The 27,733-nt window shown below is 41.5% G+C and overlaps 1 protein-coding gene across 1 annotated transcript in view; it reads right to left on the reverse strand.

The window, feature by feature from the left end:
- The window catches only part of nrxn3a (neurexin 3a), a gene marked incomplete at its 3' end in the record, with an annotated part of 673,655 nt that overhangs the window by 379,506 nt on the left and 266,416 nt on the right, over nucleotides 1-27,733 (reverse strand). The window contains exons 10-14 of the mRNA XM_083634400.1: nucleotides 27,288-27,407; nucleotides 26,499-26,619; nucleotides 19,590-19,850; nucleotides 17,762-17,952; nucleotides 17,083-17,256 (exon numbers count right to left, since the gene is read on the reverse strand). Coding sequence (XP_083490526.1) covers nucleotides 17,083-17,256; nucleotides 17,762-17,952; nucleotides 19,590-19,850; nucleotides 26,499-26,619; nucleotides 27,288-27,407 — 867 coding nt within the window. The remainder of the gene's footprint in view (nucleotides 1-17,082; nucleotides 17,257-17,761; nucleotides 17,953-19,589; nucleotides 19,851-26,498; nucleotides 26,620-27,287; nucleotides 27,408-27,733) is intronic.

Here is a 27,733-nt window from a genome sequence, read left to right on the forward strand (position 1 = left end):
ACACTGTGTTCACACTGACAATAACACACAGCATAAAGAGTGAGACAGGTGAGATTTGTACCAGTGAGTTGAGCTAGAGTCAGGGACTGACTAGTCTCCTTCATCAGCTTATTTCTATCAGTGTTCAAACTACTGGTGATGATAAAGAAGGATCACTGCTGCAGCTTATAATGTGGACATCTCTTAAGCCATTGCCTAAGGCTGGGATTGAACCAACAACCTTCGCACATCACACAACATCGGCCGTGACTGCACTCGTCTCGCAGATAAAGTTTCAATCATTTTAATCCACACAGACTGTCCTCAGTGGCTCTCCATGTTGTCACTTGTAAACAGAGCTTTGCACCCCGCCCGCATCTAACAACATGCTGGATTCTATTGATGTGGCTCATTGGCCGAAACTCGAAACAATAGCAGACATTAGCCAGTGAAACGCTGCATGCAAATTAATACCAAGTCCAGAGAGAAGTAATTTCTCTTTCAGAGTCAGTTTTTATCTTACAAAATATAACTATTTACTAGGGGTGTCACGATACACTCAGTTCACGATACGATACGTATCACGATACTGGGTTCACGATAACGATACGATACGATACGATTTTAACAATATTTTTTTAAACTTGAATAATGACAATATATGACTGGAAAAGTAGTATTTTATTTGAAATGCACAAATACAAAACATGCTGTTGTGGGAAATTGTTATTACAATAACAACTAGAAAAAACATGAGATTGGAGATAAGGCTTATCTTGAAATAGAATGAGTTACACAGTCACTTAGATTTACTTTGAACTAAAAGGTTTCTCAGCAGTATAAATTCTCATTATGCATCTTCAGTTTTTCTTCAAACTCAAACAACAAGACTTTTCTTAGTCTATTTTTTATGCATCTTCAGTTTTTCCTGTCAATAAACAGTTTTGCCAGAAACTCAATTGAATGGTTTCTCTCCTGTATAACTTATCATGTGTCTCTTCAGAGACTTGTTCAACTGAACTACTTTCCACACATTGAACTTCAACAAACAAAGACGTTTCTTAGTCTATTTTTGGAAAAAAAAAAAAAAAAAAAAAAAAAAATCGCGATATGAGATTTCATCTCAACGATACATATCGTGACGTTTTGCTATCGCGAAATTTCGTGGGACGATATACTGTGACACCCCTACTATTTACTGATTCTAAAACGACTCCATTTTATGTGTCATCCGCTTCTTTGTGTACTAATGGAAAAAAACGAAAAACAACCTTTCACCTCAAATTGCACGATTTGAACCTGGCGAGTTTGTAGTGAAAAACCAGTCCGTGTCACTTATGTGTCTGTCGTGCATTAAAACTAAAGTAACTAGCCTGTTTTGAAAATGTAAGGACTAGAAAGTACAGATATTTATGTTAAATTGTAGGGAGTAAAAGTAAAAAGTACAGATAGTACAGATACCTGAAAATCCTACTCAAGTACAGTAATGAAGTATTTGTACTTAGTTACTTCCCATCTCTGAGCCTACAGTTAGGCCGGCATCCCTCAACCAATGATGGAGGGCATCAATGCCCCCCACCCCCCACCCCCATTTCAGACAGCCTTCCACCTCCATGAGCCACTGGGTCTTAAAGCTTCAGAGCCCTTCTGTCAAAGCTTTACAATCTTTACTTGTGATGTTCATGAGATGATACCTGAGTCTTCACGTGAAGTGAAGACGCTAATCCTCTTCTTTTAATGACACCTAGTTGTTGCATCCAAATTGTTGCATAAAATCCACTTTTCTGTCTTTCAAAAACCGAAAAGCATTTATCTGGAGCACCGCTTCTTCTTCTTCTCTGATCTGAAGCAACCCGGAACAGCGACTTCCGGGTTGCTCGAGGTGCTCCAGATAAATGCTTTTCGGTTTTTGAAAGACAGAAAAGTGGATTTTATGCAACAATTTGGATGCAACAACTAGGTGTCATTAAAAGAAGAGGATGTTTTACATCGGATAGCGTCTTCACTTCACGTGAAGGCTCAGGTAGGAGCCAGCATTTAGACCTAGACGTGAAAATGGCACAGTGTAAAATGGGAAATGCGTGACGTTCGCCGGGCGCTAATGTGCTCCGTATGAGCGAGAAGCGCCCGGCTAGCGGGGTAAGATTGAACCCACAACCTCGAATGCTTAGCTGTCCAAACCTGTAAGACACTGGGTTAGTACACTTCCAAACATGTTGTCTCTGAGTTTTGGAATCTTTCTTCAGGATGTTGGCTTTTAAAATGTCAGGCCTCAGGATTGAACACATAACCTCTTAACTTCCATGTCAAACTCTATGAGCCACTGGGTGTTAAAGGATTACAATATTTTTGCCAGACATTTTAATCTTTACTCGGGGTGTTGCCTTTCAAAACTCTGTTTTAAGGATGTTGGTTCTTGGCAGGTAATGTTTGAATTGAAAAAAGAAAGAACACAATACAGTAAAATAAGTCAGTGAATTCAGTATTGGCACACATGCTGAATTCATTGTGGTGAAGTAGGCCAGTCCAAATTTAAATGAGGGGGCTGCCAGTGAAGTGAAGTCTATATAAATAATAATACAGTCTATTTAAATGAGGGGGCTGCCAGTGAAGTGAAGTCTATATAAATAATAATACAGTCTATATAAATGAGGGGGCTGCCAGTGAAGTGAAGTCTATATAAATAATAATACAGTCTATTTAAATGAGGGGGCTGCCAGTGAAGTGAAGTCTATATAAATAATAATACAGTCTATTTAGATGAGGGGGCTGCCAGTGAAGTGAAGTCTATATAAATAATAATACAGTCTATATAAATGAGGGGGCTGCCAGTGAAGTGAAGTCTATATAAATAATAATACAGTCTATATAAATGAGGGGGCTGCCAGTCAAGTGAAGTCTATATAAATAATAATACAGTCTATTTAAATGAGGGGGCTGCCAGTGAAGTGAAGTCTATATAAATAATAATACAGTCTATTTAAATGAGGGGGCTGCCAGTGAAGTGAAGTCTATATAAATAATAATAAAGTCTATTTAAATGAGGGGGCTGCCAGTGAAGTGAAGTCTATATAAATAATAATAAAGTCTATATAAATGAGGGGGCTGCCAGTGAAGTGAAGTCTATATAAATAATAATACAGTCTATTTAAATGAGGGGGCTGCCAGTGAAGTGAAGTCTATATAAATAATAATACAGTCTATTTAAATGAGGGGGCTGCCAGTGAAGTGAAGTCTATATAAATAATAATACAGTCTATTTAAATGGGGTGAAGTGAAGTCTATATAAATAATAATAAAGTCTATTTACTGTCCGCCACCGGTCCTCACCAGGCCTCAACCAGTCTCCATAGGTGTAGGGAACTGTGAACAGTACTACTGAGAACATTGGTAATGTTTTGTTTTTGTTCTGTTTTGTTTTGTTTGGTTTTGTTTGTTGTTTTCTGTTTTGATATTGTCACTATTATTGCTTTTGTCGTTGTTGGTTGTTGTTTTTTGTTTTCTGTTTATATATTACTTTGTTTTCATGTCTTCTGAAATTCTAAACATGCCACCGCATTATTGAACCTGATGGGCTAGGGCGGGAGGGTTGAGGGAAAAAAGAAAAAAAAAATGTATGAGACACAATGTATGTTAACATGTATGTCGATATTGCTGGTCTCTAAAAAAAAAAAAAAAATCTATTTAAATGAGGGGGCTGCCAGTGAAGTGAAGTCTATATAAATAATAATACAGTCTATTTAAATGAGGGGGCTGCCAGTGAAGTGAAGTCTATATAAATAATAATACAGTCTATTTAAATGAGGGGGCTGCCAGTGAAGTGACGTCTATATAAATAATAATACAGTCTATTTAAATGAGGGGGCTGCCAGTGAAGTGAAGTCTATATAAATAATAATACAGTCTATTTAAATGAGGGGGCTGCCAGTGAAGTGAAGTCTATATAAATAATAATAAAGTCTATTTAAATGAGGGGGCTGCCAGTGAAGTGAAGTGAAGTCTATATAAATAATAAAACAGTCTATATAAATGAGGGGGCTGCCAGTGAAGTGAAGTCTATATAAATAATAATACAGTCTATTTAAATGAGGGGGCTGCCAGTGAAGTGAAGTCTATATAAATAATAATAAAGTCTATATAAATGAGGGGGCTGCCAGTGAAGTGAAGTCTATATAAATAATAATACAGTCTATTTAAATGAGGGGGCTGCCAGTGAAGTGAAGTGAAGTCTATATAAATAATAATAAAGTCTATATAAATGAGGGGGCTGCCAGTGAAGTGAAGTCTATATAAATAATAATACAGTCTATTTAAATGAGGGGGCTGCCAGTGAAGTGAAGTCTATATAAATAATAATAAAGTCTATATAAATGAGGGGGCTGCCAGTGAAGTGAAGTCTATATAAATAATAATAAAGTCTATATAAATGAGGGGGCTGCCAGTGAAGTGAAGTGTGCATCATTGTACGTCTGATTGTTTTCTGCATTATTCTTCCTTGACTTTGGTGTCCCCATGTTACACATCTTTTTTGATCCTAAACTTGACATGGAATGATCTGTAGCCTCTTTATGCTCTTCATTGAAACTCACCTGGAAGGTATTGGAATACAGCACACTAGTGCTGCACGATTAATCTAATCGCAATCGCAATGTCAGCACGTGCGATTACATAACCGCAAAAGTGTGTGATTATTATTTTTTTTCACGTCTTTGTGTGTGTGTGTGTGCCTCCTCTAAACTAACGTTACACGCGACGCAGCAAACACACGTTTCTCTGCCATCACACTGGGCATCAACACTAGCGGGAGACTTCTCCCATGGACTCCCGCAAATAAGTAATGTTATGCGCAGCAAGGTTCACAAACATAACATTTTACCGAGGGAGAGCGAGAACATCCATGAACAGCGAGCTATGCTAATAACTAGCTAGCCGTTCAGAAAAGCATGTTAACAGCCGTGTGATTAGTGAGAACGTCAGTAAAATAAGGAGAGAGCTGCAGGTGCTTATGCAGAACTAGTGCAGATTTAAGTGCACAGTGAGTAATGACCCGCTGTGATGAAGAATATAACGAGATTAACAAGGTTGATAGCAGAGAAAACACTGTTGCAGCTGCCAGCAGCAGCACCTCCAGGCTCCTAGCTAGCCTGTCACATGACGCCTTCATGGTCCCTCGATAAAGTCTGCAGATGCACGTTACCTCGCCTCTCTCTCAAGAAGCGTCACGTGAGTGTGCCGTTTAAGTAGGGATGGGTACCGAACTCTGTACTTTTACAGGCCCCGCCCGAATTACATCGGTACTGCCCCGTACCAGTTCACATAAAAACGAACGGTACCAAATTTCGGTACTTGAATGCTTCTGAGTAATAGAAAGAGAGTGGGTAAAATAGAAATTCCGACGGAACCTTAAGGCAACACGCGAGAGCGCGTTACGTCAGTACGTCACTCTACCTGAAGGTCCTGAAAGCAAAACAGGACCAGCCGAAAGCTGTGGCTACACTTTACCAAGATAGACTCAGACAACACTGGCTGCAACATTTGTGATGTGAATTGCAAAGCTGACTAGGGAAACACCTCAAACTTGAGGAAGCATGGTCAAACACAAGATATATTTAGCTAAATGCTGAAGACTGTAACGTGTTAGATAGCCTGAGTGAATGAAGCAGACACCGCACAGCAGCTAACGTTAGCAGCACCTCCTCAGCTCGCCAGCTGTAACGTTAGCTGAAGTCTTGGAGGAAGATGATGACGAAACTTGAGAGAGGCATCGACTTCTACAACATCAGGTAACGTTATTTAATTAGCTAGCATTAGCTGGATAAGTTGTTTCACTGCCGTTGTGGTTGTTAGATAACAGGGCTTTTCACTGTCTTCTTGGCTGAGTTAGCTTTATAGCTTAGCGTTGTTAACGTTCTATAATAATTATCATCAGCTCGTATCACTGACCGTGAGACGTGTTAACGTTAACGTTGCACTCTTTCTTTCATTGCTAGGTAACCATGTGCCAGTGACAGCCGCACAGGAGGAGACACGATTCACCCTCTTCTCAGCGATGGATATGGTTCAGGTAAATTATTATTTTGCATAATGACGAGTGATAATGGGTGTGTTATTCATAGTGTAGCCTAAGCTATGTTACTAACAATAAATTCAATTGTCATTTCTATTAAGATGTGCATAGCACTGACACTTCTTTCTATTGATAACACAAATAATGCTTGATGAATCACGATGCCTTTTTTTATTTTCAGATACCACTCAATAAGCAGAAGAAACTTTCAGCACTTGGGGAGCTCTTTGAAGATGAAGACCAGGCCCTGCTGGAAGCTGTGTTGGACATCAGTTGTCCCTAAGTACTATTCCCCCCATTTCCCCAACCCCACTAAACTAACCTTGCTGCTACAACTTTTGGTTTGGGACGGGGGAGGTAGGGAGGAGTTTTATTTTGTCTGGTGCTAAATACATAATGTGCTAAATAAAGAACAATGTTGAAATTGAGAAGTTTGGACTTTTTTCTTTTACAACTGTAATTTTTTTTGTTATTAAGAGTGTGTAAAGTACCGAAAATGGTACCGTTTTGGGTACCGTACCAAATTCCAGGTACCGGTATCGTACCGGTATCGGTTCAAATGTGAACGGTACCCATCCCGACGTTTAAGGCCATCTGTCACTACAAAATAAATAAACGGGTGTATCATTGTATTCCTGGACAGACAACTAACTTTGCACTCTGAGCCATCTTCTATGTGCTGTAACACAGTGCAGTTTCTTTTTGTCTGGTGTTTCTTTTTTACATGTTTGGGTCTCAAAATGTTTTATTTTTTTAAGATAATTTTATTTCAAATTGTTTTATTTATCATTACATTACATTACATCATTTGGCAGACGCTTTTATCCAAAGCGACTTACAATAACACATTTTTGTCAGCAATAGAGCAATCAACTATGGAGCACAGTCTATGATAATAACTACAACTTCTGAAGGAACAGTGGTACAAGTTTAGGTTAGTTTTTTTTTTTTTTATAAAGAGAGAGACGAAGTTAGATCAAGAAGGGCCCAGATGGAGCCTGAAAAGGTATGTCTTTAGTCTTTTCCCGAAGATCGGCAGTGAGACATGGGCAGTTAGCCAGCCGCTTATTTGCACCTGACAGGGGAAGCTTCACCGGTAGGACATAGCACGTGGGAGGTTCACGCTATTCCAACCAGTTCCCCTCCCTCCGAACGACCAGAGGAGGCACCACATTAGCAACATTAGGATATTGCATGTTTTGGTGAGGGGTTCCTATATGAAGGAAACGCCCAGGGGGCATGGGGAGAACATGCAAACTCCACACAGAAAGGGCGGTGGGCACTCGAGGACATGCGGATGGGCACGCATTCCTTCAGCGCTCACAGCGTCCCAGGTGACAATCGAACCCAGGACCTTCTAGCTGTGAGGCGACAGCTCTACCACTGAGCCACCATGCCATGCTTTATTTTTGCATGCTAAAATAAAGCTGATAATGTACAATTTGATTCAAGGGATGAAAAACCCTTTCAAAGTACAACACAAACTGTCTATTTTGCTGCAACTCGACAGTGCTGCTTAATCCAGGACCTTACTTCCTGGAACTCTTGAGAGTAAAAAACTGGTCCATTGGAGTGAATGGAGATGTCGGGACTCTTCTATCTATACGGCTCTGGAATGAACTACGGTAAACCTGATTGGAAGGACTTCAGTCATTCTTTCATGAGGGGAGCCAATCAGGACCAAGTAGCTAGTTTCCTGGATGTAGTCTGAACCTGGAAAAGACGGATGGATTTTTGAAAACTGTAGCCTAATAACTTTAAACGTACCCACTCAAACAAAACAAAATTTGGTAAAACTTTATATTAGGGTACGCATATTCACCATTAACTAGTTTCTTATTAGCATGCATATTAGTGGCTAGGGATGCACATTTTCCAAAAATTCCAAACTCATCATTGGTAATGTTAACAAGCAATCAATCGACTAATTGTAATTAAAAAATCCAAACCATACCAAATTAGGGATGTCGACGGTTAACCGTTAACCGGTTAACCGCCGAGAACGTCTTTGGTCGGTTAAGCATGTCGGTTAAACGGTCAATTTCCATGTTAATTTGCATATAACAGTGTTGCCAATGTGGCGATTCCCCCCCCTCATTCGTGGTCAGCAATGTAACATAAGTATATTAAACGATGGGGCAAGTATTAATCAAGCTAGATTTGGAAATAAACACATGGTTCATGTTGATTTTATCTACCCGATGTCTGATCAAACGCATTCCGCAGCGAAGCACACACACAGCTGAACACCTGCTGCAGCCACAGAGTCACAGTGAAGTGAGCGCACTGACTGCCCCGCCCCTCTGCTGCTCCTGTCTGAGCACACAGCTCAGATGTGCTCTGTGACCACTTCAGAATGATTAACACACCCAGCGAAACAATCAGCTCATACATGTTCTATAGTTTTGTTAACTCCGTGTGTGCTGTCATTAGCCTACTTTTTCTCATTCGGCCGGGACACACATCTTGCATGTGCGTGTGCGTGGCGTGCTTGCTGCGGCTGGCAACTCTCTCCCTCCCTCTTATTCACCAGGCACACGCATGCATACGCTCGCACTCAATGATGAAAGAGTAGTTTTTACCGTGTTACAAAAATGACATGAAGCGGTCGAATTGACGATTGAAAAGTATCAATTAACGTTAACGTTACTGTCCAACACATGGCAGTTCGGATAAATTGTTTAAGAAGAGACTGCGTGCGGAGTGCGGACTCGTTTTTATAATGTTGTGAAGCCCTGCCAGGCACAGAGAGCACAGCCCTCGCCGCGTGTGTGAAGAGAGAGAGCGAACGGGTGAGACAGAAGCAAACTATTTTTTGCAGATCTCAAAAGCAGGTAAACCACTGTGGGATTAGTGAGACTATTGCTAAAAGAGAAGATACTGTAGTGATGCTGCGCACTTTGCCAGTGCGCCCTGCAGCCTGGGCTGTCGTCCGCTCAAACACTACTTCACGGGGCGGCTGCGTGTCAATTGACGTGCCCTTAATATGCAATGCCAGCAGTATAGCCTATCCGAGGAATGCTTTTGTTTAGATGGCTGGAGGGTTCAACTTGTCTTCTCGTTTTGTTAATGTGTTTTTTTCTGCTTGTAGATGTAAAAAATAAACGCTTTCTACTGAAAAAAAATCTAGCATTTCGTAGCCTAATGGTTTAATGGGGCAGACAGTAAAATAGCGCATTTTAATCTTCTCGGTTAACCGACAGTTGTCGGCTAATGAGTGTCGGTTGTCGGTCAAGAAAAATTATGATTTTCGACATCCCTATACCAAATGCGTTTTTTTCTTAATAAAACCTTTATTTGAGGGATCAGCCGAGCAGCATTTTGGTAAACAAACCACTGGGTGGCAACGGCAATGAACCCTATGGAGCCGAAGAGGCGCAAGCCTTGAGTGGCTGACTCTAGCCAGTTAACTCTGTTTACATTTAAAAAACTGCACAGTTCACACAACTTTTTTTTTTTTTTTACCTTTACCTTTATTTATACAGGGGGAGTCTCACTGAGAGCAATGCTGTCTTTTTCAGGAGTGCCCTGTTTACATTCACGCACACATTCACACCTGGAAGCTGACCAGTACAACCACAGTCTGATCTGCTGGCCACTGAGCAGCTCCACTGGAGCAGTTGGGGTTAAGGGCCTTGCTCAAGGGCACCTCAGTGGTGGTAATGAGGGAGGGGCAAGCGCTGCCTTTTCACTTTCCCCACCCAGATTTATCCTGCGACATGCATATATTATACATCAAACTCTTGAACTACTTCAGAGCCCTGTACTACGAAGCTAGTTTAATGCCTTATCCGAGTAAGTTTGAGTTTAAACCTGGTTTAGCCGTACTACAAAGCAAGTTAACTTTCAATCACCATGGCAACTGACGCTGCAAAGCTAACCTGGTCGCGACCAGGTTAGCTTCAGAGGATAAGATCAAAATCCATGACAGACCCATATAATCGGCTCTCTGGAGTCACTCACCGTTCATATAAGATCGCCATATGAAAAATAGATTGCAGTCAACTGAGAATATAACAAGAAAAACATTTGTGGCTCTGTAGGCTACATAATTAAATTAAGCCTACTTACCACTTTATGTCTTAACAGCTCAACTATGCGTGGAGAAATATGATCACTATTAATCACCGCAGCGCATATCAACGGAGCCTCAAATGGAGTGAGGGTGATATTCTCCTACATGCCAGAAAAGCCTATAGGCCTACCCAGCGAGCATTTTTCGGTTGAAAAGACGTTTAAAAAACGTTTAGGGTCAACGTTGAAAAAACGTGCAAGGAAGGTTTGAAAGTGAAAGTTTTTTCACCCACTATTTGCAGACGTTTATTGAACGTTCAGATTTAGACCATATTTCACCAGGAAATTAAATTAAAAATTCAGCAGCGCACACGGGATTCGAACCCCGCTTCCCCACATTCAAGCCAGTCCGCTCTATGCGCTGAGCTATATATTTTCTTATACTCTGTAGAGAGCTGGGCACATATATACTCTATCTCGCACACAACTTGTAGACTACATGATTGTCGACATCGGAGGACAAGTTATTTTATGTGATGTGTGTACGAGACTATTATATTAATGTAACAGACTAAAATTATGTTGTGTGTGTGTGTTGTCTATAGGCTGTAGCCTATGGCTTCAGAGGTTAACTTCATTTAACACCAGAGACTGAGGAGGTACACAGAGCCTCGTATACAGTCTGTACAATAACATAGCGTGCCCAGAGCACCTCGTTCCGCACTTGGTGCAGACCGGTGCAGACTTGCTTTGGTCTAGTCTAGTCAGTCACGGTTAGTATAGCTAGCAAGTAAGTACTTGCGTTACTGCGTTGTTGCAGGAACTGAATTCATTATTTTATAGTATTGCGCTAAACTATTAACCATAGTTGTGTCCTGGAAGCTTTTTGCTGGCACCACATAGCCTATATAGTCCCATATTTATGATATTTCATGTGACATAAAATGCGTTGAAATGTAGTTTTCGTATAGACCAGATTTCAACTCTCAGTTACACAATAAAATGGACAAATGCCAATTCACACACTATCAATATTGCCTCTATTCCAAGCTACAACAAATGTTTTAACAATATGATGCACCAAATTGTGTTTTTTTACACGTTGACGTTGTAACCGCATTTTAGCCGGTTGAAAAGAGGGTGAAATTAGGTCTTAGACGTTCAAACCCAATATCACCCAGATTTCAACTAAAAATCAACGTTGAAAAAACGTTTTGTGCTCGCTGGGTACATATAATATAGATGGGATAAATATGGGATAGCCCCAATACTAAATATGCAGGCTTCTTGAATGTTTCAGCTGGAACTGTGTCCTGTAGGCTGTATGCCAATATATGAGCAAAAATCGGCTAGTTTTTATCAATGAAAAGTATGCCCGCATCGTCTCAATTCAGTCCAGCAGTTTTCTCTTTTATATTAGGATATCATTATTATAGCCTATATATGAATTATTCGATCAGTGCAACCACACACACATAATGAGTGATAGAGATCATTATTCATTGAGCATGCTTTCTAAATCTATGGTCTAAATAGGCTTACAGATTGTGGAAATTTATAGACTGAGATTACACATTTAATGTACATTTACACTCGCACAAAGCTGTAGGAGACAGAAATCGCTGATCAAAGTAAATCAAATGACTGATGTGAATACAAGCTGCTGCTTTAGACAGCCCTTCAGCAGACTATCCAACGCGGATTTTCATTCTGACATTAAATCGCGGATACATTAAATATCCGCTAAAACTCTGATCATGCACTGGCTTTCATGGAACGAGGAAATGGGTGTGGAAATGGGTGTGGGCGTGGATCAACTCAGCTGTTCATAATGTGATTGGCCAGCGCACCTCTTTCGCGTGGACGCGCGCCTGTGCACGAGCGAAAAACGTGCGCGTGCACAGGCAGATCCCAGGTCCACTTACCTAGTAAAAAAACAGCGTCGTAGTATCAGTTAACTAGATAGCTTTGATCCTGTTCAGTCAAACCAGATCAAAGGGACTTATCGCGGATCTGTTAAACTAGTTTCGTAGTACAGGGCTCTGCTCTCACTCAGAATGTCAAAATATAAGGGATGTCATGTATAATTTTTGAGATATTAACGTTTGTTTGGCACAACTCATACTATTAACTGCCGCGGGGTTCCGCATTTCTGGATGGCAAGTATATTTCTCACAGCATTGCATAGCATATAGCCTACGCTATGAAACACATAAATACGTAGAGGCATAACTTTTAGACATGTCAACATTTGCGCCGCGGCTCACTTACCCACGCAGACTGTTTACTTTCTGCTGCAGCGTCGCGTGATGCCGATGGCCGAGTTGCTCAGCTCGTCCAGGTGAGACTAGCATCCCAATGAACATTGTTCAAGTAGAGCATCTTATGACTTGTCTGAAAAGGGCTATAGTGATGTAGCCGAGTGTCCGGGTCCGCCTATTACGTACACTTTGTTAATAAAACAACAAACGAGAGTCAGGCTGTAACGTTATAACACGCGTCCACGTGTATTCTCAGACAGCTAGCGCCTAGCGTTAGCACACTAGTCACGGCTCTGTCATGCTAACCTCGTGTCACCAGGCTCTTCTCGGCTAGACTGTCATGCTGTCAACCCATGTGTCAACCACGCGTTATTTCGAATCGCACATAGGTTACGCAAAAACCACGCCCTGTGCCCGCCTACGCAGCAGTCAAGCGCCAGGGTTTGGCTAGTCTGGGCACCTTCCACCCCGCTTTTTGTCATGGGGGCGTAAACCCCGGACCCAGAATTAACACCGGATGGCAATGCACCTAACAACGTCTTTGTTGCCGTTAGCTTGACGCGGTGATGTTACCTAAACTAGAGTCTGATCAAAACAAAGCTAGCGTTACATAAAACAAAACGTTCATGCAATATGGCATCTCCGCCACCACCGCCTGACACACCGGTCAAAACGGTGAAAGAGGATTCTGATACTTGGGTCAAATTGTCAAGTTAAGTGAAAGTTGACGAGCTAGAAACGCTGCCATCCGGTCTAGGGCGGGCTCTAGTAGGGTGACAAAATCAATTGTGGGCGGGAGCCAGGCTCTTTCTCGCCGAGAAGAGCCTGGTGACGCGAGGTTAGGGTTTGGCCAGGTGCTCATGCTCATGTTGGGCTAACCTCGAGCCTGGCTTCCGTTCACAATTGATTTGTCACCCTACCTGGTTCCGGCCTAGAGCCCGCCCTAGACAGGAAGGGCACTGGCAGCATTTCTAGCTCGTCAACTTTTACGTTAACTTGACAATTTGACAGAAGTATCAGAACGGCAAACAACAAAACAAAAGATGGACGTACCGAACGAACTTTTTGAAGAAGTTCTTGTAGAAACATTGCGGATTCACAATCTCACATCTTTTAAGCCAATACAGGAGCTTTGCATCAGACAATTAATCGAGGAAAGAGACATCAAGCTAACGGCAACAAATAAGTTTTTTGGCGCACGTTATTCCGGTGTTCATTCTGGTTCCGTGGTTTACGCCCCCATGACAAAAAGGTGCCCAGACTGTTGGGCTCTCTGTTACAGGGACACCATTCCTGTGAGAAGCAACAACACCAAGCGAGGCTGCAACGAGGATATTGAAAAACAAAATCCTACATCGCACCAAAGCATACAATGTATTTTAATGTTATTTGGCTTTCTGACCACCCGCCTCAGTGCTTATTATGAGGCCAGAATAACAGATGCTGCTGGCCATTGGGAAGGCTAACCTTTTACTTTTGGTTTTATTTATTGTGTATGATTCAACTTTGTATCTATGATTTTATATTATTGCATGTTTTTGTAGATTGTTGGGACTTCACTGGCCTGGAACAAGGGGGGGGCTAGGCCTATGTGCTGTAGCCTATTGTATTTTTAATTTTATATTTTTTATAGTTTTCATTTGCAGGTTAAACTGTCAGCTGAGCTCTGTTATTGAAGCTTTGGCTAAAGGCCTGAATTTTACAATGATGTTTTGAAATAAATGTTTAAAAATCGATTGTGTGTTAAAAGCTTGTGTTACGTTTTCATTGGCGTTAATACACTAATAATTCATTTCAATGTCTGCTATCAAGAGTAATTCAGTTGGTTCATGAAATCGCTGGGCACGCATTTGTGGTGTGGGAGAGAGTTATTTCGAATCGCAACCAACAATCGTCAACCACAACATAAGTCCCCCACTTCCTGTTCTACGGCAACTCTGAGGGGACATACACAGAGCCTCGCATACACACTGAACAGTCTGTTACAGTGATATCATTGCGCCTTCTCTAGAGGATCATTGAAAAATGATTTGAAAACACCGTTATAAGAGTAAATCCTTAACGAGCGAGTAATCGAGCTTCGATTAATTGTGAGCATCCCTATTAGTAGCATATTTGTATATTAGTCATTATAAAGCACTTATTAATGCCTTATTCTGTATGATCTATTCTACAACTACTATGCCATTACCTAAGAGTTTTCCCTCAATAACCTCCTAATTACTACTTATTCACTTACCCATCTTAATCTTAATAATGTTTTAGTGTCCATAGTTAGCAAAGCATATTAAGATAATAATTTATACAATTCCTTACTTACTATCAAGAAGCAGTATGCTAATTATAGGAAGTTATTGCTTTATACTGACTAATAAACAGCCAATATGCTACTAAAATGCAGGCTAATAAGCAAATAGTTAATGGTGAATAGGGTCAAGAATAGCTTCTTCTTCTTTTCCATTCTTTTGTTTCTGGTTCGATGTCTTGCCTTTAATATAGTGACATGAGGAACAGTGTACTCTACTGTTACCTCTTTAAGTGTACCAACAGTATTACACTATTACCATCTAGTGACTGTTTAAGTGTATTGCACCAACCTGCAGGCTGCCAACTCAATAATCGTTTATGGGTACCAATCATTCTCATGCTACAAATGAATTGGATGTGATGGGAGCTTGTAATGAAATGCAAGTAGTACATGGCAACATAATCCCCATGACAGCAACCAATCAACATACAGTGGGGAAAAACATACAGGCAACCCAGGGTTCCCACATGTCCTTGAAATCCTTGAAAGTTTGTGAATTTCAGAAAGAATCAAGACCTTGAAAGTGTTTGAAAATAGATATAGACATGGGCCATTTAAAGTGCTTGAATGTATATACTTTTTGTTTGTACTCGTTGTCTGTGAGCTTCTGTAAAGCCTGCTAGTTCTCATTATAAAGATTCTCAGTGTTGTAACAGTCATTAACCTTGATCTGTATCTGGAACAGGAACATGTTGGGTCCTTTAACTTGAGATCATTTGGGCTAGAAAGTCCTTAAGAAGTCTGTTGTGTTTAAGAAGGTGTGGGAACCCTGGCAAACATAAAAATGAAATATTAGAACGCCATGGACACGATACTAGACGAGACCAATGGACTGCTGTGATTGATATTTTATTTTGAAAAATCAATCAATCCACCATTCTTTTCTTGCAGCACATACAGTAGACATACCATACATATACTAGTGCTTTCTGCAGTGATACATGCTACTGGACTGAAGTGAAGTAACACATTGTTAGCTCTATCATGGGGCTTTCTAACTTAACAAAAGGAAAAGTATAAAGAAACAGAAACATATACACTCAATGATGTGGTAAGCAGAAACATTCACAAGAGAACAAAAATTGAGCTGTACAGAAAATGATTTACATGCAAACAGGAACAGGTTGTGGCAGTTGGCCCATAACCTTATGGAAAAAATAGAGCAAAAGAATGCATGATTATGCACAGGAGGATGGAAACATTTTGTCCACAATAAAATCTGCTGTTAGTGCAAAATGTTTCAACAGCCCATCTATGTAGCTACATACAGTATATGCATGGACAATTGGAAATCAACACAAAACAAATTAAATCCTTTGGCAATTTTTGCTTTGTGTACATACTGCATGGAACCTTGCTGACAGGGCTCCAAATATGGCCTGATACGGTTTTCTATTGTCACTGTACAACTGCAGATGTAGTTTTAAATGATCAGATCTATAGATTTTTCTTGGTACTTTCAGAGTGCTTTTTAAAATTCTTCCTGTAGTTCAATGTTTTGCAGGTTTAAACATAGAAGTTTGCTGCTAGTGCTTCAGTATGTGAATATACAGTGTACCTGTACAATCAAATCTATAAAGTGTCTTTGTAAGCAACAAGCCTGAACCAGCTAGCAATGAGGAGGTTTGTTGTGTTTTATCTTTCTCTCTCTCTCCATATTTTCTCCCCATTTTCTCCCCAATTGTACTTGGCCAATTTCCCCTGCTCTGCCGGGGGTTGCTCCACCCCCTCTGCCAATCTGGGGAGAGCCGTAGACTAGCACATGCTTCCTCCGATACATGTGCAGCCACTTCTTTTCACCTGACAGTGAGGCATTTCACCGGCAGGATGTAGAGCGTGGGAGGATCACCCTATTCCCCCCAGTTCCCCTCCCCAGGAACAGGTGCCGCCGACCAACCAGAGGAGGCACTAGTGCAGCGACCAGGAGACATACCCTTAATCCGGCTTCCCACCCGCAGACACGGCCAATTGAGTCTGTGGGAACGGTTGACCAAGCTGGAGGTAACACAGGGTGCACTCCTGCAACACAACCCAGGTGCCCTGTTCTGTTCTTAACACCATGATCTAAGAATATTAACATTCAATGATAAAAAAAAATCTGAAAGACATGAAAATGAATGACAACAGATAAAAAGCTGACAGTATTTGTGTTACTGCACTGGCATAAACTGGTCTGATGATGATGTTGATGATGGCGACGGCATCATCAATAAGCGACCAATGTGGCCGATATAGGTTTAGGTGATGGAGGTGTTAGCAGTGGGTGAGTGAGGCGACCAGCACAGTTAATAAGATGGATGTGCCGCCGTATGGATGCAGGGACACGGAGCTACTGTTTGCATTGAGCAGGAAGAACGGCCCCCCTGAGCTGGAGTTGGACCTGGAGTTGAAGTTTTTGTAGTTTGGCTTGTAGCTGGAGTCTGAGTCAGACATGGTTTTGAGGGAGGGTGTACCTTCGCATCCACGCTCGATCTGCCCACTGCGGAACAGCGCATCACTGAGGAGGTCCGGCAGGCGGCCGTTGAGGTCCACCGAGGCCAGGCAGCCCTGGAAGCCTTCCCTGGAGGCCACCAGCTTGGGGAGGCTGCCGTACATGCCGGGGCCCAGTCCCGCGATGAACAGGTCACCTGATGGGTGGAGAACATACGGAGAACATTGGAGTGCATTTGCTTCAAGAACTTACCCTCAACTGGTCAGAAACTACCATGTGCCATCATACTACACATGAGGTTCACATGGCCTGGACGTTTTGGCTGAAACGTTCGTTGCTGCTTCCTGGTTTGAGGAACGATTAAAACCTTTGAAAGGACATTTGGAGTGCTGGCTTTTTCTCAGCTTAACACTGATACTATGATACTCATACTAGTTAACTGCCGCAGGGTTACGCATATTTGGGTGGCAGTGACGTCACGCTGATTCGTCCTATTAACAGACAGACAAAACAGACAAATGGCACCGAAAACATAACCTCCTTGGCGGGGGTAATAAATAAACAAACAAATGAATGAATGAATGAATAAGTAAATAAATAAAGCATGACTTGCTATTTAGCTGTATTGGAATAGGACATCAACACAAAACAAATTAGAATCTGGCATATGGTAACAGTTAGCATGTCCTGCGTGTGCATACCTTTCAGGTCAAGGTTCTTGGCACCGTTGATGCTCTGACTCGTGGCTGTAGCATCTACTTTGAGTGTGTGGGTGTTGCTGTTGTCGCGGGTGATGACCACGTTGTGCCACTGGTTGTCATTCAGAGCCCGCTCACTTTTGCCCTTGATGAGGTTGGGCCCGTTGCCGAGGTCAAACACATAGTGGACGTACCTGCAAGGGATAATAAGGCTTATTGAGAGATGCGGAACATTAATGGCATCGTGTCTTTCTGCATATGAACCTATATCATGCAGTTTTTGCACACTGGCACCTCCACATGGCAGCAAGAGGCAACTATTTGAATGTTGAGGACTTCGATACCAAGAAATGATGTCACGTAACATCAGGGCATGTTTGACCAGTTGCTTTACACTACAGTCATTTCAAATGGTCACTTCATGTGGGCCTGGATGCTGGAACTGGATAAGATACTATATACTTTTATTGTCCCCTTAGGGACATTTGTGCTGGACTCCGTCCTGCAGTTGCACAGTAGATAAAATCACACATTGGAAACATACATGGTAGAAAGTAGCACACAGCATCCAAACAGTATGCAGTACACTCATTTACAGTTAGTGGTTGGCACTGACGGCACCTTGCAAAAAAAAGGCTACAAGCACCTCTGGGGACTCTGAATCTCCTACCAGAAGGTAAGAGCTGGTACTCTGTCTGATGATTGTCTGCTCATAGGTGGTTTGGAGGGATGGATGGTTTGTGATCCCCTTGATTTTCATGGCAGTCTTCACCAGGTGAGCAAGCTGTGCTTTGAGCTGCACTGTCAAGTTACCATACCAGGCTGTGATACCATACCTTATAACACTTTCTAACACGGCATGATAAAAAAGCAACATGAAGTTCTGCTCCACTCCAAAAAGCCTCAGTCTACGTAAGAAATACATGTGCTGTTGAAGTCTTGAGCAAAGACTGTCAACATGGGTCCTCCAGGTGAGGGTGTTGTCAATATGGACCCCGAGGTATTTATAAGAACAGACCTGAGTGATGGGTGCATTGTGGATGACCACTGGCTTAGGGTCACCCACTGTCTTTGGGTCAAACACCATCTCCTCGGTCTTCCTCACATTCAGCACAAGATGGTTGCTGTCGCACCATTGCATGAATCTTTCTATTCCAGAGAGGTAAGCTGCTAAGCTTCTGTCTTTGTGCAATAGGCCAAGGATGGCTGTATCATCTGAGAATTGAATGATGTAGTTCTCAGGGTGGGTTCTTGTACAGTCATTTGTGTACAGTGTGAAGAGGACCAGGGAGCTGACAATACTCTGAGGGACACCAGTACTGATTGACCTGGTTTCTGAGAGAACATTGTTGACCCTAACACGCTGAGTGCATCCAGTTAACAAAGAAAATACCATTTTAAAATAAAAGGATTCACACTGATCTGTAACTGCAAGTCTAAAACGCTACTGCTTGAGGATGCCGGCGTTCGCGGCCAACATGACTGTCTTTCAGAGGCTGTAGCAGGCTCATTTTTAAAGCCAGAGTGAAGATACTGGTAGCATATGAAACCACAGTAGAAGATCTAAAACATCCATTGGTACGATGTGATGCTAGCTTGTTGGGAAGGGGGCTAAATAACGCTCCAAAATTAGGCAACATTTTGGAGAGGGAAAAACTGTCATGGCCATTTTCAAAGGGGTCCCTCGACCTCTCACCTCAAGATATCTGAATGAGAATGGGTTGTATGGGTCCCCATGAGTCTTCCCAGCAATTCAAGTTGGCTGCCACTGTACATTTGGGATATCGCCCAAGTCTACTTGCGTACAACTATCTAGTACAAGTCCCATTACCCTTTGACCAGCTCTACGGCGATGAAGTCGTTGCCGTCTCCCGAGTTGAAGAGTATGAATCCATCTGGAGAGGTGGTCTTGAACTGGAAGAAGAGGTGCATGGAGGTGTAGGCCTGCAGCGTGGCCAGGCTCAGGTAGCTGCTCTTGGACTTGAAGGTGACGGGGTCGGCGATGATGGAGCGCACCCCAAAGCGGGCGTTGAGCTCACAGTAGTCTATGTCACCGTTCTTGCACAGATCGATGTAGAGCATGCCATTGAATCTGAGGACAAGGGAAGGAATAGGCGCTCATTAAAGAGGACTTATTATGCTTTTCCATATTTTGTGTCATATATATATATATATATATATATATATATATATATATATATACTGTTACAATGTTGGATGTTCATATTAAACGTGGCCAAAGTTTAAAATAATGAGGTAAACTTACGTGAAAGTTATCCCCATTATCAAAAATCGCAGGATTTAGACTGCTCTTAATGAGAGATGTAAGATTTGAATGAGAACACGGGTCTAGGTGATGTCAGATAGACGCTCATTGCTCCAGCCCCCTGCACTGTTCAAACCATACCCAACCAATGGGGTCGCAATGGAGTCAGCATTGAGTGCGTGATGTCAAAATTAACTCTACCAGACTTTACAGGCTGTACTTTTTATAAATACACATCTTTTAAAACTATGACAGTTCACACACCTTTAACACTAAATACATATATTATACATCAAACCATTCCGCTACGTCTGCTCTCACTCACAATAGTCGGGTTTCCATCCACCTATTTTTATGCAAATTTCAATTTGTGAAAAAAAAAACTGAGTGGAAACGCTGCAAAATTTGCAAAAGCCTCCAAATATCGCAAAAAAGTTTTCACGCTTGAGGGAGGTGGAAAGGTTGGGTGTATCGATAAAAGTAAAATGCGATAAATGCAGTAGAAACAGATTAAGCGATATTCCGTTGTCTCTCCATTCAAAAGGTGATCAAGTTTGCCTTGATCACTGCAAAACATGACATGCCTACACAATAGGGCTACACACAGTAACTAATGGTAAATAGGCTACACACGGTAACTAATGGTAAATAGGCTACACAGCACAATACCCGCCGTTGTAAACAGAAGAAGACTGGGATATTAACTTTAAGGCGACTCACTATAGAATTGAATGAAATTGCATTCACTTACTATCTGCTCGGTGGATTATAACGTTATGGTTGCCGAGTCGCACCTGGCACTGCTAATCCAGAAATTGCGTTATGGTAACTTTGTCTACTTGTAGATCATCCAATAACTTTAAATGAATAACGTTAGATGTGTTTAACTCATTGAGTGCCAGCCACTTTTGGAGAACGGACGCTCCCAGTGCCAGAGTTTCAGAGCGTTTTCAGTGATTTCTCGAGGCCCACAGAATATTGTGTGATATTACTATGTAAACACCGAACACGCACAAAGAACGATGAGACTCTATTGTATCAGCAGCAAAAAAAAGTTTATTGATATCATTTTCCGTTCTTTACTTATCAGCCGGAGAAGATAGGTCAAAAACAGAAAAAATTGGCATTTCCATCTAGAAGCTGAGATATTGAGCCTTTTGTGAAATATAGCATTTCAAGCAAATCACTGACTCTGAAACTAATATTTTCTGACCTGAAACATCTGAACAGTAATTTCCTTCAATATAACAGCACCCCCACCCCCCCTCTACTGCAAACTCCTCCTCCGTGGGTGTGTCATGATGTTGCTGCTCGCTCTGAGTGCTGCTTGTGTCAGGCGAGTCTGCTGCCTGGATGGCGGCCGCTCGTCGGGGCAGTCTGGATCGGGCTCGCTCGTTTCTGGGGTTTCGGTTGTGAGCTGTGAAGCTGCGTCCGATTCTGGGCTTTCTGGGCTTTCTGCTGCCCTGCGTGCCCCACCCCCCTCCTCCTCCTCCTTGGGAGTGTCTCTGGGCTGCTGTGTTTGCTCTCGCTCTGCTTTTGCTCTGACTCTGCACTGAAAAGTGCGCTGCATCCCCCCGCTTTTTCACATCGTGTCGCCGGCTCCCAGCTGAGAATAATGTAACTTTTCAGAAAGACGCTGGTGTCGCCAACTAAATCATATGGAGGGGCTATTGCAGCGGAGACGGAGGGACTGTGGCAGCAGATTGACTGCTGTTCACAGGCACAGCTAACGTTATGCTTCATGCATATCGATCGATGCCATTTCCGTTTCCTCATGACTTCTCTCTTTTCTCCTGGCCTTTCTCTAATCTGGAGAGCACTGTCGCCACCTAATGGGTCGGTAAAATAGCTTTTACACATTCAACATGCCCCAAAATTTTACAGGAGATGGATCTGGCTTTGATCCACGTCCCACCGTCAAAAAACGCAATTGACGACTTTAGTCGTCATTGGCACTGAACGTTACTAAAGCAATTGACGACTAAAGTCGTCATTGGCACTCAATGAGTTAATAGAGCTGTATCGGGGTCTAGCAGCTGATCAGCAGCTCAGACAGCCTCAAACACAAGGTGATTGACAGCTCTATAATTTGAATGATAGCAGCAGATGGAAACGCGCATTATTTCACATTTTCTTTTGCCGACTTTCTGAAGATTCGATTAAAAGTTGCGATACCTTTGGATGGAAACCCAACTACCGTAATGTCAACATATACAGTAAGTGATGTGATGTATAGTTTTTAACGTTTGTTTGAGACGTGTTCCAGTGTTTATTTGACACTATGGTTACATTAATAATATGGTTACATTAATAATATGGTTACATTAATAATAATATGGTTACATTAATAATATGGTTACACTCTTTATCACGGTATTTCTGCTGTCAGCTAAAAAAGAGACAGAAGCTCAGACAGAGGCTGAAGTGAGGGGCTGCATAAAGGGACAGCACCAGATAAATAAGGAGTTTTTTGAACTGTCAATCATGCAAAGCTACTCTAGTGGAGTCCCAGAATAAAAGAATAATAAATTGTATTAGCATAATAGGGCCGCTTTAACGTTACATTCTTTATGTAGAAGGACCTATCTGTTTTTAATTGACATTTTAAGTCTGGAAGAACGAGACTTCTGTCAAGAATATTTTGTAGGGAAAAACTCCTGGATACTGGAGACTAGGGATGTGATTATATACCGTTTTAAGGTATACTGTGATATCAAGAAACCGCGATTATTGTACTGTAAGCTTTCCCTGTAAAAACGTGCCCACTATATGTTACGCAATATGCATGGCGCCACATGCCACTACAAATAAATTCATAATGGAGGACCCTTGTATAAACATTCTTATATTATTTTCAGTTCAATTAAGGAATATTTTTCTTTCAAACCACTTTTGAATGGGGCCCATAGTAACTTACATTGAATTAAAGGAGGGGGGGGGGGGGTGTTGTATCGTGAAATAACTGTATACCGTGATATGTTGGAAGATACTGTACCGTACTGTAAAATGTCTTATTGTTCCATCCCTACTGAAGACACTGAGCTAAATAAATCTCCACTTACTGTAGCTGCAAACTAGAAAACTAAAAGGTACAGTGATGTACATTGGAAGTGTAAACACCTAAGGCTTTACAGTGATGTACATTGGAAGTGTAAACACCTAAGGCTTTACAGTGATGTACATTGGAAGTGTAAACACCTAAGGCTTTACAGTGATGTACATTGGAAGTGTAAACACCTAAGGCTTTACAGTGATGTACATTGGAAGTGTAAACACCTAAGGCTTTACAGTGATGTACATTGGAAGTGTAAACACCTAAGGCTTTACAGTGATGTACATTGGAAGTGTAAACACCTAAGGCTTTACAGTGATGTACATTGGAAGTGTAAACACCTAAGGCTTTACAGTGATGTACATTGGAAGTGTAAACACCTAAGGCTTTACAGTGATGTACATTGGAAGTGTAAACACCTAAGGCTTTACAGTGATGTACATTGGAAGTGTAAACACCTAAGGCTTTACAGTGATGTACATTGGAAGTGTAAACACCTAAGGCTTTACAGTGATGTACATTGGAAGTGTAAACACCTAAGGCTTTACAGTGATGTACATTGGAAGTGTAAACACCTAAGGCTTTGCAGTGATGTACATTGGAAGTGTAAACACCTAAGGCTTTGCAGTGATGTACATTGGAAGTGTAAACACCTAAGGCTTTACAGTGATGTACATTGGAAGTGTAAACACCTAAGGCTTTACAGTGATGTACATTGGAAGTGTAAACACCTAAGGCTTTACAGTGATGTACATTGGAAGTGTAAACACCTAAGGCTTTACAGTGATGTACATTGGAAGTGTAAACACCTAAGGCTTTACAGTGATGTACATTGGAAGTGTAAACACCTAAGGCTTTACAGTGATGTACATTGGAAGTGTAAACACCTAAGGCTTTACAGTGATGTACATTGGAAGTGTAAACACCTAAGGCTTTACAGTGATGTACATTGGAAGTGTAAACACCTAAGGCTTTGCAGTGATGTACATTGGAAGTGTAAACACCTAAGGCTTTACAGTGATGTACATTGGAAGTGTAAACACCTAAGGCTTTACAGTGATGTACATTGGAAGTGTAAACACCTAAGGCTTTACAGTGATGTACATTGGAAGTGTAAACACCTAAGGCTTTGCAGTGATGTACATTGGAAGTGTAAACACCTAAGGCTTTACAGTGATGTACATTGGAAGTGTAAACACCTAAGGCTTTACAGTGATGTACATTGGAAGTGTAAACACCTAAGGCTTTACAGTGATGTACATTGGAAGTGTAAACACCTAAGGCTTTACAGTGATGTACATTGGAAGTGTAAACACCTAAGGCTTTACAGTGATGTACATTGGAAGTGTAAACACCTAAGGCTTTACAGTGATGTACATTGGAAGTGTAAACACCTAAGGCTTTACAGTGATGTACATTGGAAGTGTAAACACCTAAGGCTTTACAGTGATGTACATTGGAAGTGTAAACACCTAAGGCTTTGCAGTGATGTACATTGGAAGTGTAAACACCTAAGGCTTTACAGTGATGTACATTGGAAGTGTAAACACCTAAGGCTTTACAGTGATGTACATTGGAAGTGTAAACACCTAAGGCTTTACAGTGATGTACATTGGAAGTGTAAACACCTAAGGCTTTACAGTGATGTACATTGGAAGTGTAAACACCTAAGGCTTTACAGTGATGTACATTGGAAGTGTAAACACCTAAGGCTTTGCAGTGATGTACATTGGAAGTGTAAACACCTAAGGCTTTACAGTGATGTACATTGGAAGTGTAAACACCTAAGGCTTTACAGTGATGTACATTGGAAGTGTAAACACCTAAGGCTTTACAGTGATGTACATTGGAAGTGTAAACACCTAAGGCTTTACAGTGATGTACATTGGAAGTGTAAACACCTAAGGCTTTACAGTGATGTACATTGGAAGTGTAAACACCTAAGGCTTTACAGTGATGTACATTGGAAGTGTAAACACCTAAGGCTTTACAGTGATGTACATTGGAAGTGTAAACACCTAAGGCTTTGCAGTGATGTACATTGGAAGTGTAAACACCTAAGGCTTTACAGTGATGTACATTGGAAGTGTAAACACCTAAGGCTTTACAGTGATGTACATTGGAAGTGTAAACACCTAAGGCTTTGCAGTGATGTACATTGGAAGTGTAAACACCTAAGGCTTTACAGTGATGTACATTGGAAGTGTAAACACCTAAGGCTTTACAGTGATGTACATTGGAAGTGTAAACACCTAAGGCTTTACAGTGATGTACATTGGAAGTGTAAACACCTAAGGCTTTACAGTGATGTACATTGGAAGTGTAAACACCTAAGGCTTTACAGTGATGTACATTGGAAGTGTAAACACCTAAGGCTTTACAGTGATGTACATTGGAAGTGTAAACACCTAAGGCTTTACAGTGATGTACATTGGAAGTGTAAACACCTAAGGCTTTACAGTGATGTACATTGGAAGTGTAAACACCTAAGGCTTTACAGTGATGTACATTGGAAGTGTAAACACCTAAGGCTTTACAGTGATGTACATTGGAAGTGTAAACACCTAAGGCTTTACAGTGATGTACATTGGAAGTGTAAACACCTAAGGCTTTACAGTGATGTACATTGGAAGTGTAAACACCTAAGGCTTTACAGTGATGTACATTGGAAGTGTAAACACCTAAGGCTTTACAGTGATGTACATTGGAAGTGTAAACACCTAAGGCTTTACAGTGATGTACATTGGAAGTGTAAACACCTAAGGCTTTACAGTGATGTACATTGGAAGTGTAAACACCTAAGGCTTTGCAGTGATGTACATTGGAAGTGTAAACACCTAAGGCTTTACAGTGATGTACATTGGAAGTGTAAACACCTAAGGCTTTGCAGTGATGTACATTGGAAGTGTAAACACCTAAGGCTTTGCAGTGATGTACATTGGAAGTGTAAACACCTAAGGCTTTACAGTGATGTACATTGGAAGTGTAAACACCTAAGGCTTTACAGTGATGTACATTGGAAGTGTAAACACCTAAGGCTTTACAGTGATGTACATTGGAAGTGTAAACACCTAAGGCTTTACAGTGATGTACATTGGAAGTGTAAACACCTAAGGCTTTACAGTGATGTACATTGGAAGTGTAAACACCTAAGGCTTTACAGTGATGTACATTGGAAGTGTAAACACCTAAGGCTTTACAGTGATGTACATTGGAAGTGTAAACACCTAAGGCTTTACAGTGATGTACATTGGAAGTGTAAACACCTAAGGCTTTACAGTGATGTACATTGGAAGTGTAAACACCTAAGGCTTTACAGTGATGTACATTGGAAGTGTAAACACCTAAGGCTTTACAGTGATGTACATTGGAAGTGTAAACACCTAAGGCTTTACAGTGATGTACATTGGAAGTGTAAACACCTAAGGCTTTGCAGATGGCCAATGAAGCTGGATGGAATGCTGGACAGGAAGCGGCGCTCCGTCATGATGCCTGTCTCGATGTTGTGGAACTCCAGACGAGTGTGGTCACCCGCCATTTGTCCTGGAGAGGAGAGGGGGCAGGGTGGAGGGGAGGGGTTGAAAAGAAAGACACAAAACAAAACAAAAAGACAACACTGTCTGACACTAACAAAAGGGTTCAATTTAAGGAGAAAATAGCATGAAAGATATTGGATGGTTGCAAACTAGTCTCTCAAGACAGACATGTTGGCTCCTGCAATTTAGAAATGCTCCCACCTGTCTGTACTTCAGCAGCTCTCAAAGTTGGTCCAAAAATAAGGCAGGATATCCGGTCAAAAGAGGGCAGGTATCCGCTCATTTCCCCACTTTAGCTCCGACTGGAAAACAAACTAGTTGAATCTTACCTAGCTAGTTGCTGGGCAGAAATGAACGTGTCGTGATTGGTCCAATACCATTGAACTTCCTTCCGGTCTGAAGCCCCCCCCCCCATTGGAAGATGACAACTTCCTCTGTCCAAATGTTAATGGGCTAAAGTACAGACTGTCCCTTGAGCATTCGAAGATTGTGGAAGAGATAGACTGGCTTGAGAGACTAGTACGCTACATGCTCATTTGTACGTTTTTCTTTTTTTCAAAATTGTGGTCTACTATTTCTATGCTAAAACACCACACAATGGTGCGAATCCATTCACAAAGGCAACAGATATAAAATGTGCTCTCAAGGATAAACCGAGGGGATGCAGTTAAATACCTTCTGCTACATCATCGTCAACTGTTAGCTTGTAGGTTTTTCCCCGGCGGACCACGCGTACCGTATGCCACTCATTATCATTGAGTTTTTGTCCGGCATACAGGGTCTCTGGTCCCTTGCCTGAGAACGATGGTCAATCACACAGTTAAAGTCATCCTGTGCCTAAAACCAAACCTTTGTTTTCCCACCAGTGTACCTCTGAACATTAGCAGAAATTAAGAAACAGCTTGACAGCTTGAAAATAGCTTTTAGTTTTAAACCATATTTCTTATACCTTTGGAAAACAGAGGCTTGGTTTCATCAATGAAATACATACTATGCAATAATCTGTGACACACCACTACATAGATTTGAGTCATGGCTTTCAAATGGTGTGAGCAAGATATAAGAACAGCGTCAGTAGAAAAAACAAAAAGAATTGCTTTTACTCATCATAGGATAGGAAA

Source organism: Poromitra crassiceps, assembly GCF_964638095.1.
Source record: "Poromitra crassiceps genome assembly, chromosome: 3".
Lineage (NCBI taxonomy): Eukaryota > Metazoa > Chordata > Actinopteri > Beryciformes > Melamphaidae > Poromitra > Poromitra crassiceps.